At 37.7% G+C, this 12,670-nt stretch overlaps 1 protein-coding gene across 1 annotated transcript in view; it reads left to right on the top strand.

The window, feature by feature from the left end:
• The window catches only part of LOC145248305 (uncharacterized), an 89,847-nt gene that overhangs the window by 15,290 nt on the left and 61,887 nt on the right, over window positions 1-12,670 (top strand). The window contains exon 5 of the mRNA XM_080110195.1: window positions 1,964-2,104. Within this exon, the coding sequence (XP_079966321.1) occupies window positions 1,964-2,104 (141 nt within the window). The remainder of the gene's footprint in view (window positions 1-1,963; window positions 2,105-12,670) is intronic.

A 12,670-nucleotide genomic window follows, 5' to 3' on the forward strand; every position in this document is an offset into this window, starting at 1 on the left:
GTGGGTCACTATTACATAATAGTGACCTTACACGAGTAAGTAGCAATTTGTTTTTACTAAGGAATCATGGCTTATCAAGGCCTGATAGCCACTTGAGGATTAATGAATATAAGATGGTAGTTTAGTAATCATTAATGGTGTAAATTTGGTAGAATTTGATTATTTATGGGGGAAGATTAACAAGAACTTGTTTACATTGGATTTGAATTTTTTAGATGAGGGATGATGGTTTATATTATTTTTATCGGACTATTGTTCTCATCTTGAGTGTTGTTTGTGCAATGAAGGCCAATCCGACTAAAACGTTACACAAATAACACTCAAGATGAGAACAATAGCCCAATCAATACAAGTAATATAATATAAAAAAACTTGTTTACATAGGATTTGAAGGCTACCATTTTGTATTCAACCAAGAAGCAGGACAGCAAAACAGTGTTCTACAGGCGGGCAGTTCTGAGAAAGAAGCTTTTTTCATAGAATCTGATTAAGATATCTAGTATGAATTTTGACAAGGATCACTCTTAGTGCATGTCCAGATAGCATATATGCAAACAGAATTGTTCCCAGAGACAGGTGGGGTGAGTTGAAGCAGTGGGGGGGGGGGAAGTAGCAACAGATCAAACTGTAGACAAGACATAATCGAACCATATGAGAATATAACGAACAAGTTTCTTTAGTGAAAGAAAAATAGGTTTTCAGTTCAGTCTCTCCATTGAAAGTCAAACAAACGGACATGCAAATGATGTAGAAATAATCTAAGCTGAATGTTACCTTGAGTCTCTGTCTGTCCATCTCTGTCTCTCAATTCTTACATTAGAAAACTAAGTTAAGAAGGAAATAATTTTTACTAGCAGGGAGATCCAACATTGTCCGGGATTGAATGATGATCAACGAATGTTTTACGCTGACATATTTTATTGTCATCAAAATCTGTGAAATCGACCAGTTTTCAATGAAATTGATTGATTGCCTGCTTTAGTTAGGGATCCATCACCATGCGTCGGGAGGAAACTTCACATGCTTCCACAGTGACTTTGTCCGCAATACATTGAAGTTTACATTGCACTGTAGAGAACCTACTTTTGAGTTTATAAAATTATATTTTATATATAATGGCTTGCAATTAAGTTTAAAATGCAAAAGTCAAGTATCATACTTCAATTGTGCTCGAAACGGAAACATTCATTGTGGGCGCACTCCTGTCATATCAAGGAACCTACTATTGATTTTATCTGCCTGGTCTTACTGCTTGTGCGGTGATAATGGGTCGAATTTAAGTTTAAAATTTAAAAAAAGTCAAGTATCATGCTGTAATTGTTACTTTTGGGATTTGAGAGGATTACCCATTATTTAAAAATATTTTGAGTTGAAGTGTTCATGTGAAAACTTTGCTCTTGGAAGTGATGAAGAAAACAAACCCAAACGAAGTGGAGAAAGAAAGAGGGTAGTAATTAGAGCCATTTGCTTTTTAGCATTCATCGAAATTGCAGCTGAATATGACTACATTCACTTTCTTAGATGTTCCATTCTATTATAAATGAACTCTGCAAGATCTGTCAAGCTGTACTGATTGGATATTAGAGGTTAGGGAGGAGACTTTGTTGGTATGGTCACATTATTATCACATAGACACACCAATTCTTCAAAGTTAAGTAATCTTGAGAGAAGCCAGTATCAGATGAGTTATCATTTGGAAATACCAGATGCTGTATGTAGGAGAACAGCAATACTTCCCTGCAAAGACCTCCAGAAGATGATTTCAGCAAATACTTCAATACGATCCACTAAGACCACACATGTGATACAACAAAACCATCGATGCAAGTTCTGTTCTCAATTATGTGGCGAAGCTCTCCAGAGTATGTACATGGATGGATTATAGATAAATGAGTCAATAATGTTGCCTAACATTTTTACCAATATTTGCAAGCCGATTTTCTTTTTTATTTATTTCTTTTAGAGGACAGCTTGAAATCACGTGCACCCCAAAGCAACACGTCTCGCAATACCAAAAACTGTTTCCATCTGAAAATAATGACGCAAAATCAAAACTTTCAAAGTCGAATTCAAAAACTGCTCACAGACTGACAGATTTAGACAAGTAAGTATTATTTTTACAATATCTCTACTATTATATAAAAGTCATTTTGTGTGTGTGTGTGTGTGTGTGTGTGCGTGTGTGTAAGTTCCTTCTTCATAGGTTCCGAAACGGCTGAGCCTATCTTTTGCAAATTTCACACAAAAGTAATTTATATGTCTGGCAGTGTTCTTAGGTATGTTCTGTACAGAAATTTTTCCAATAAGTATCGAAATTCGAAAAAATCCGATCTTAAAAATAGCCTATTTTCTCTTATAGATAAAAAACACAAATTTTTACAGGGGAATATTTTACATTACACTGGCCAAGGGAAATAATAAAATCTCAGCAAATCATTTTTTCCTTTAAAGAAAAAGATGTGTTGTCATCTGAAGATAAAGTTCGATTACAGATCAAATGATCCTTTATTTAAGCCCGGGTGTACCTCAATATTTTATTTTAATTTTTTCTTCTTAATGAGTTCAATTTACGATAAAAGAAGAAATACCATTTAAAATTGGCGCGAATCATTTGTTTGTTTGCATATTTTAAAAACTAAACATAAATCAAAAGTGACATTTTCAGGGCATTCATTGTTAAATCCAAATATTAGTTGATGTAATATTGTTGTATTATTGATATCATAAAAGGGTACCGTTGTATGATTGTCTAATGTTCTGTCTATTTGTGATATATTCATATCTAATTCTTCATATGCTTTTGTGTGTGTGTGTATGATACATGTATTTTGGACATACCTTAACTTCATGCGTCGTTGATCTTGTCCACCTGGAATTCATCTTGTTCTTGGAGAGGAGACTGGAAACCTGTTTCAGATGAATATTCATTCACTTCAAGAAGATGAATGGTTTTATGTAGTTTTTTATTCACCTTCCAGATGTTGATCGCAGAAGAATGGAAAGTGAATGCCTTTGCTTGCATAGGTCTTATTTTCACACACGTCAGCGTCCCCCCTCAGTGAAGGGGAGGGGACGACCTGTTAAGCTGTCTGCTGTTCTCTACATCCAAACCCAAACTCTCTAACTCCAGCTAATCTGATCATGTGACTCAACTCACACGCAGATCCAAATAGCTGACCCTCACTTCTGGTAAAACGTGTCTACAATATGATTTACCATATTTCTTTTTTATGTTTGACCTATTTCCTAACAATATTGTAAGCGAACACACACGGAGTTTGTTGAACGACATTATCATTCTTATTATTTTACAAATCTTCAAGTGAGCAATGGCCAAATTTATCGTATAGGGGGTCGCTGAGATTCTTTAGTAGGGGGCGGTGAAAGAGTGAGAGCTTTTAGTAACATTACTAGGTGTTTCTCAACCCGTTTTCTTTACAATTCATGTGGAAATTGATTGCATCACATTTATTTTTAATTGGAAAAATTAATTCAAGAATCAATACCCTGTACTATTGATAAAACTTCTTAAGTGTTTTCTGAATCTGATTGATTTCTGATTCACATTTTCAACAAGTCTTTCTCGTCTGTCGAATGGGTCCTGAGAATAGAAACTGAATGGATGTAGTGAAACGTGATGATCGCAGATTTTTTCTATCAAATATAAAACCAAATATTTCAAAATTTGTTGCTGATCAACAACAATCAGCACATTGATTGGTGATTCCTATTATTGATTATTATATTAGTAATTTTTATTGATTATTATATTAGTAATTTTTATTGATTATTGTATTAGTAATTTTTTATTGATTATTATATTAGTAATTTTTATTGATTATTGTATTAGAAATTTTTATTGATTATTGTATTAGAAATTTTTATTGATTATTGTATTAGAAATTTTTATTGATTATTGTATTAGTAATTTTTATTGATTATTGTATTAGAAATTTTTATTGATTATTGTAATAGAAATTTTTATTGATTATTGTATTAGCAATACTATGATATATTAATTGATCACCTTGATTTATAGTACTATCTCCATCTTTAAGATAGCGGAACGCATGTGAGGATCCAAATGAGCAACCTTTTGTACTCCAGAATATATTTTTCTACATAGTCACCACCATTATCAATGCACTTTTGCTAGAGGTAAACGATGGCTGTACATGAGCATCCAGAGCAAGCTTTGTCATATGAGGGTCGTTCCAAAAGTAAAGCCTCCTATTATTGTTTATCTCAAAAAGTCAAAAAAAGTTAAAAGACGGGAGTGATACCATTAAAACGAGCGACATTTTGTGCTCCAGAATTTATTTTTCTACATAGTCACCACCATTCTCTGTGCATTTTTGCCAGGAATTCAATGACGCATCTCTGCTTCTGACATGCGTCCATGACAGGGATTGCTTTCTAAGAGTCTCACATCGTCAATATCTGCAACAGAGAGATGAAACTGTCAGGTTATGAATGTCAGTGATCATTAAGGCTAGGACAACAGCATATTCTATTCATTGTTTTGACTCTCGAGTGTGTATCCGTTGATATCTTATATGCGTTTATATAGAGTGATGTGGTTATCGGTTGATTAATTGTGTCTGTATCGGGTATATACTCGAGAGTCAAAACAATTATAAGAATATGCTGTTGTCATAGCCCTAGTGATCATAACAATTCAATTTGCAATCCCCTCTGATTCATTCAGGCGGAATAAAAATAGGAGGCATTACTTTTGGAACGTCCCTCATAATAAGCAACTCTTCCTTGCAATGCACTTAAATTTATCAACAAAAATAAGGCAGTATAAAATCTATTGTCTGTCTATCCCCCACCTCCCTCAAATAAATTCTTTTTAAACAGGGTTATTAAATCTCAGATGACAAAAAAAATGTGAGTTCAACAATTTGTATATCGTTTTGAGGATCAACAAAGCAACACTTGATCCTTTAAATACGCCAATAATGTTTTATGCTAATCTTTTAGGATCAAAGGTTTCAATTGATAAGAGCTCAAATTGTGTTTCATGGGTTCTTCTTTACACACCTACGAAACAATGGCCACGCACCAATTTAAAATCAAAAGATTAACTTTGTGAATAGAGTATATTTTATGAGAGCATAAAACATCCTGTGACAGCAAATATAATAGCGTTGAATAAACTCAGATTTGAACAGGCTTCGTATTTATCTCCCTCCCACGATGAGAAGATGTGACACAAGAGCCAAAAAGTGGGATTTGTAAAAACTGTACCTCAGAAAAAGAGCAACCTGACTGGCAAAAAAATAAATAAATAAATGCCTGGGCAGCTCTGTTCGCATTCCCTGATGCAGTGGGGAAGCTCAGGCGATTAGGAATAAACTCATGCTTTCTCAAAGAAAGAAGAAAAAGCCTGGGAGGGTGGATCTGCTAGAATTGCACAAGACCAACACATGATGAACTGATGTCAGCTGATTGGAGTGAACTGCATAGATTGTGTCATGTCGATTCGCTTGTCGGACGGCGCATATGCTGTGTACCAGCAATTAAGTGAGGAAAGCAGATTTTGAGTGTATGAAGAAAATGTTGAACACAACGTTTGCTTTGGATCCCTTTACTGCATGGAATCAGTTTGCAGCATGCCGCCTTCAGCCAGGTGAAATGGTCGATGTATTTTTGGCAGAACTACATAGGCTTACAGTCCTGTTTGGCAGCATATCAGATCAATGCTTGCAATATGCATCCATTGCTGGATTGCCTGAACATGAGGAAGAACTATTACGAGCATCCTCCCAGATGGATTACGTAGATCTGCCACATGTGCTGGCGCGTGCTCGTGCGATTTTAAAGAACTGCACAGGAGTTCCAGAGCAAGCTGCATTAGCTGCACTGTCGACACAAATTGCACCTAAGGAGATGGATACTTCATAGCGTGTTGCAAAGAATGAACGAGGAAATTGACCCGTGTGCTCATGTTGAATAATTAACATTGTTAATTGTTATATATGTTGTATAATTAACATTGTTAAAAGTTAATTAGTTATTATCGATCTATCTATCTATTTATCTATCTAGTCAATGATATTGTTAAAATAGTTTATATTGGGAGTTATTTATTGTTTATAGAATAAAGTATAGCAATGGGTTTTAGCTGAAGATGTTTACATAAATTAGCTACGTTAAATATAAACAAAATAACCTTGGGCAGGCAGACGTGGAAAGGTTACGCGAAAGGGATATGTGTGCTTTTTGAATGATGACATAACGGAACTGAGGTCAGGAGGTCAGGAAGTTTAGTCAGTTGAAGAGAGTTGGAGCTTGGTCACGGGAGTGAACAGATGGCCAGGAAGCGAGGCTGGGTAGAATAAACATGTAGACAAGAAATGTAGACTCTTGTGAAGACCATTTGAGACAACTGAAATAAATTTATATTTTAAAAATATAAAGTGTTGTCCTGTGGTTTCACAAAAGAAGGAAGAACAGAGGTCTCAATTGGTTATGATGTTGGTCATTTCATGTTTCATCACGGAGATCAGCAGTGAAGATAGAAGAACTCTTGGAGAAAGAAGGTATGAAGCATATATTATTCTTCTTATATATGAACTGTGATATATACCCGTGTGATAACTCTCTGATACAACATGACTCAGTTTATACGTCGATATCATCTCCCCTTGCTAAACAACAATACATACAATTTATACAGTTTTATCTGATCCCATTATAAGAACAAAATAATATCCCACCTCACTAATGTAATATGACTGTTTTAATATCTCACCCAATATATAACATATGACACGTTTTATCTCTGCCTATATAACATGTGTTCACAGCAGATAGAAGCACACTTAGCTGCTGTGGAATAGGAGTGGTGAAAGTGAACCTTGGTGCAACATGGAGCATTAGTGTAGAAATCTTAGTTGTGGATGGATACTTATTGGGATTTACTTTATTGCTTGGGCTGGATGCAATCAAGTGACTGAAAGGAGTAGCTGTGTCTAATGCCGGTGAGGTAACTTTTCCACATTTCAGCAAGACCAACTTTTCCTTTTATCACCATTATCAAGCCTGATTTCTCCACAGAGTATAACTAGAACATTCGGAAGTGGACTACATTGTGAAAATGGGCTGGTGACTAACCTCCACTTACGTTGAGAAATAGACTTGCAGAGTATCCAACCCCAACACAAATTCATGAGGAATATGACTGTGAACTCCAAATGTAGATTCATAATGGCTGGCTGCTGCCATATCCTGAGGATGAACTTGGCCCTCCAAAAGGTCTAATCCCCCTCATGGCTGTTGTGCAGGAGAACAAACAGAAAGTTCGGCCCATTATGGATTATTGGGAACTAAATGAGCATGTGGACGTGCATATGACTAACGTGGATGTTTGCTTCCAAAAATTGAAAGAATGGCAACAACAGGGGCCAAATGTTGCAGTGTTGGATTTATGCTGCTTTTTTTTGCAAGAACATGTTAACAAATCTCTTTGGCCGTTCCAAACAGTAGAGATATTATCTCGCTTGCCTTGGAGTTGGGCTTAACGTTGCCCCCTTAATAATGTGGGCCATTGTTACTACTGTCCTCAGCCAGGATAAGACCATAAACGTGGCTATGGCTTCATATATTAACAACATTTTTCTATGAATAAAAGTGTGTGTTCTGCAACCCGTGTCAATGAACATTTGGTAAAGTTTTGTCTGGAAAGCAAGACCCCAAAACAGCTGAGACTGTTGAGATTATGTGTCCAGGAGAAGCATGGAAAATTGGTATTGCGGTGTGGAAGTAACCTTCCAGCAGTGCCCAATAGACTTACTTGAATTTTCAGTGTGTAGGAAACTGACTGGCCATTTCCTGGTGTGTGGCTGGTTACATGTCACCACAGCATTTGTAAAATAAAAGCAAATATGACAACTGGATGGGATGATGAACTGTGAGAACCTATTCTAGCAGGGATGATCAAAGACATTTATTTGAGAGCAGCCCAGGACGATCCAGTGAAAGGTAACTGGTGTATCTGTAGAGAAGATGTTATAGTGTGGGTGGACGCTAGTTCCAGTGCTACAGGCGTGGTTGTGGAAAGCAATGATTCTGTGGCAGAAGACACAAGCCGGTTCTGAGCAGTGTATGAGGGCAAACACATAAATTTAGCTGAGCTTGATGCTGCGCTGCAAGGTGTCAACTTTACATTTCAGTGGAAAGCCAAACCATACATTTACAAACGGACTCTGTGTATATCAGTGGATAACTGACACCTTGTCTAGACAAATAAGATGGCATACCAAAGCAGCTTTGGAAATGTTAATTAGGTGCCGCCTCTCCATGCTACGAGATTTGGCCTCGGAATATGCACTAACAATCAATGTAGGGCTTGTAAAGTTTCACGATAACAGAGCTGACCAACTTACTCAGGTACCACGGCGATGGTTAAATGAGATCTGTAAAGCAATAGAACCTTGAGAATTTGTGTGTACTGTGGCCGCAGATACAGACATTTCATCGGCCTAGTGGACATCCTGGTGTGAAAAGGACATGGTACTTTGTGAATTTAGTCAACCTATAATTAACTGAAACAGGATTGCTATGGATATAACTCATTTCGGTACTCAGTTTTACTTCACGTGGATAGACTGGCCATAGCCGTTTTGCCATTTGGAGGCAACTGCACCGACAGGATTCTGCTAACATCATTAAGCAGTTGAAGAGTATTCTGTGAAAGGGGGCCATTGACTGAATTGCTCAGAGATAATTGCACGGTGTTTTACAGAAAGATATTTGCTGAGTTTACACACATGTGGGGCATGTGCATTCAATTTTAGTGTGCCCACGTACCATCTAGAAATGGAATAATCAGGAGGTCCCATCACACAATAAAGCGCATTGTGGCAAGAACAAGGTGCACGATCTCAGAGGCAGTTTACTCGCACAACGTCACACCTAAAGGCGACAAGATGGCCATAGCAGCACCAGTGAATGTGTTATACAATTATAGGATTTGTATCAACGGTATCAATAAAGTGGTGGTACCGACACTACAGGTGCTAATTCGTACGAGGATGGAGATGCGGTTTCGGTGAAAAATCTGCAAGGAAGATGTACGATGCAGTTTGGCACAGGAAGAGTGAAAAAATAAATAGCCAACACTCGATCTCAGTTGATGGAACACCATGCCACATAAAGGATGTGTGCCCAGTGTGCTGACGTAATTGCATAATCACTGACGAAATTACCTCATCAGATGATGAAGCCCCACTGCTGTACAAACAACCAGATGAAGAAAGATCCTCAGGAGATGATGCATCCAAAGTTCCTGAGCCTGTAATATTAAGACGATCGTGTTGTGTTGATCAACAGTGTTGTTCGTGATTGTGGAGCGTCGATCAATGGCATTGTTCAGGATCGTGGCATGTCGATTAGACGGTGTTGTTTGGGATCATATGTCGAGTTGATGGTATCGGTTGGGAGCATGTCAAAATGAATGAAAGCCGAACTTAGCCACGTCATGCAAAACAGCAATGCCCATCTAGAACCATTCTCAGAAGCCGAAATAACCGCAGCAATATCTCAACTAAAAAATGGAAAGGCATCGGGCCTTGATGGAATAACCACAGAGATGGTAACACACTTTGGAACAACTGTAAGAAAGTGGTTACTGGCCCTAATAAATAACTGTGCATCAACCCTCAAACTCCCTACAATCTGGAAAAAGGCAAGAGTAGTAGCCATTCTAAAACCTGGAAAAGACGCCACATCACAGCTACCGACCTATCTCCCTACTGTGTATTCTCTATAAATTATATGATTGCATGATACTTGCTAGAATAACAGAGACAGTGGAAGAACAACTCTCAGCTGACCAAGCTGGCTTTAGACCAAGTCGGTCATGTTGTAGCCAGATTTTAAACCTGACACAATTCATTGAGGATGAATTTGAGACCAAAACAATAACAGGCACTGTGTTTGTAGACCTTACAGCAACCTATGACACTATCAACCATAGGGCACTCATACTAAAAGTAGCCCAAATGATACAAAACTCAGCATTGGTGAGCATAATTGAATGTCTACTTAGTAATCAGCGTTTCCATGTTGAGATGGATGGCAAAAAGAGTAGATGGTTTATCCAAAACAATGGCCTCCCACAAGGTCCAGTTTTGGCTCCAACCCTATTCAATATCTACACTAACGACCAACCACAATACCCAAATATACAAAGATATATATATGCTGATGACCTATGCATCGCCACCCAGACAAATAGTTTTGACATCATAGAAGAAAGACTCTCTGATGCCCTAGCCACTCTCTCTAGGTACTATAAAAAATGGTACTTCAATGCAAACCCAAACAAGACCCAGGTTTGCGTCATTCATCTTAATAATCACCAAGCAAATTGGAGACTAAGAGTCATGTGGAATGACAACATGCTTACACATGAATCTTTCCCAGTCTATCTAGGGGTAACTCTGGACAGAACACTCTCTTTTAGAAAACACATTACCAAATTGAAAGGCAAGCTGTCATCACGAAACAGCCTTCTCAGTAAGCTTGCCACCAGCAATTGGGGTGCCGACCCCAAAACAGTGAGGCAAACAGCTCTTGCACTGTGCCATTCCACAGCGGAGTATTGTGCCCCAGTATGGACAAGATCATGCCATGCCCATAAAATTGATGTAGAGCTGAACAGGGCATACCGGACCATAACTGGTGCCCTACGACCAACTCCCTTGCCAGCTCTATACTGCCTAACTGGTATTCCACCACCACATATCAGGTGAGAAGTCATCACCAGAATAGAACGGTACAAACAGATTAACGACCACAGGCACTCACTGTTTGGCCACCAATCAGTGAGACAAAGACTAAAATCTCACAGTAGCTTCATCAATATAGAGGAAATCGATCCCAGGCAAGCTGCCTCCTATAGGATGGAACGATGGTGAGACTATAACAGCAGGAATAAAAATGAAGCCCTACCAGACCCAAAAGAAACACTCCCCCAGAGTTCAAACCTTGATAGAAAAAACTGGGTGACTCTAAACAGAGCCAGGGCCAAAGTAGGCAAAACAAAAGACAATCTCCACAAATGGGGTCTAGACACCTCACCTTTATGTCCATGTGGAGAGGTACAAACGATGCACCACCTTAGGGAAAACTGCCGATTGGGTCCTCATTGCTCAAACCAAGACCTTAAGGAGGCAAACAGCACCGCCATGCGATGGGGTAATTTCTATTGCGATAAGATATGATGATGATGTTGTGCTGAATCATCGAAGGTGTTCGGGATTGTGTGGACGAGCTTGTTCAGGACCGTCTGCCACGTGTAATATAAATATATATACATATTTATATTTCTTTTTTTGGGGTGTTTTCTCTTCCTTCATGCCAAATAGACTTAGGGTCGTGCATGTTTAGTGTGCTCTGAGCATCAGAGTGGTAGTTCCAGTCACAAGTAAGTGTCTGGTTACATTTTGAAGGGTCCATCACTAGATAAGAGTGTGGGCACGGGGACTTAGGGTTAGCCCCTGTATTTAGGGACTGGAGACAACCTTGTTATACTAATTGATCCCATGCGGTAGGATAGTGACAACAATTACCTGTTTGTTTGCACCTCTACACAGAAGAATGCAAAAATTATTCATGCAAAAAGATAACGTGAAGACTTATATTTTCTCATGGCGTCTATTCTGTCAAGATGTGGCCTTACTTTTCAATAACGTATTCGTTAGAGAGCTCCCAAAAGTTTTGTGTTCAACACGAAGTTTGGAGTCTACATTATTCAACAAGGGAATCTGAACGTTTTTTTTTTCTTTTTACCAAGGGGAAAAACTCTTGTGTTGAGAACAATTTCTCTCAAAAGGAGATAATTTTGTTCCCAGCAAAATCATCAGTTTCGAATTTGCTGTTGTGTGTTCAAAAAGTATTCAGACTGAAGCTACATTTACTAAAACAGAAATAAATAATTAATGGAACTATTAAGTTTGCTAAAAAATGCAATTACTCAAATAAAAATAAACAATGAGTGAATTAATTGCTTACTTTCTTTAAACGATGAAATGTGCTCAAAAAGTTATACTAAGCAAAGCAGAAATTAAACTGTCATCATATTAATGCCGAATTAATCAAAATGTGAATTAATCACCATTTCTTTTTTTAATTTTATCTTCATATATAATATTTTCCCCTCAGGACCAAAGTACTGTAGGTTTATGACAAGAAATGCCACATAAAAGTTTATTATGTCTAGACTATTAGCCACTATCTTATGTAACTTTAGAACAATATTTTAAACACATTTAGCCATTATAATAAAATTCTGCATTTAATCCCATGAGCAACCCTATCACAATCGCAGCATCTTTAGAGGAAGTAGTTTCTATTTTCCCCCCTAAATATTAAGTCCTCCTACCGCCCCCAGTCAAGACTGGGAGGAAATATACATATTCTACAGATATTGTGCTTGCACCCTTCATGTCTAGATCATAAACTCATAGACATAACATAATCTTTCCATTTCCTGATTCAAAAATAATAAATTCTCCCTTCTCAAATTCTGCCCATTCTCATTGGTTGGGAGCTGACAATTCGATTTTATTGGAATCTACTTCTAAACGAATGCACCAAAACTTTTCAAATATGGTGATACTCTCTACAAGAGTCAACTGTTTAAAAAAAATCAAATACA

The sequence above is a fragment of the Euprymna scolopes genome, chromosome 26 (assembly GCF_053919585.1).
Source record: "Euprymna scolopes isolate OS-2025 chromosome 26, ASM5391958v1, whole genome shotgun sequence".
Classification (NCBI taxonomy): Eukaryota; Metazoa; Mollusca; class Cephalopoda; order Sepiida; family Sepiolidae; genus Euprymna; species Euprymna scolopes.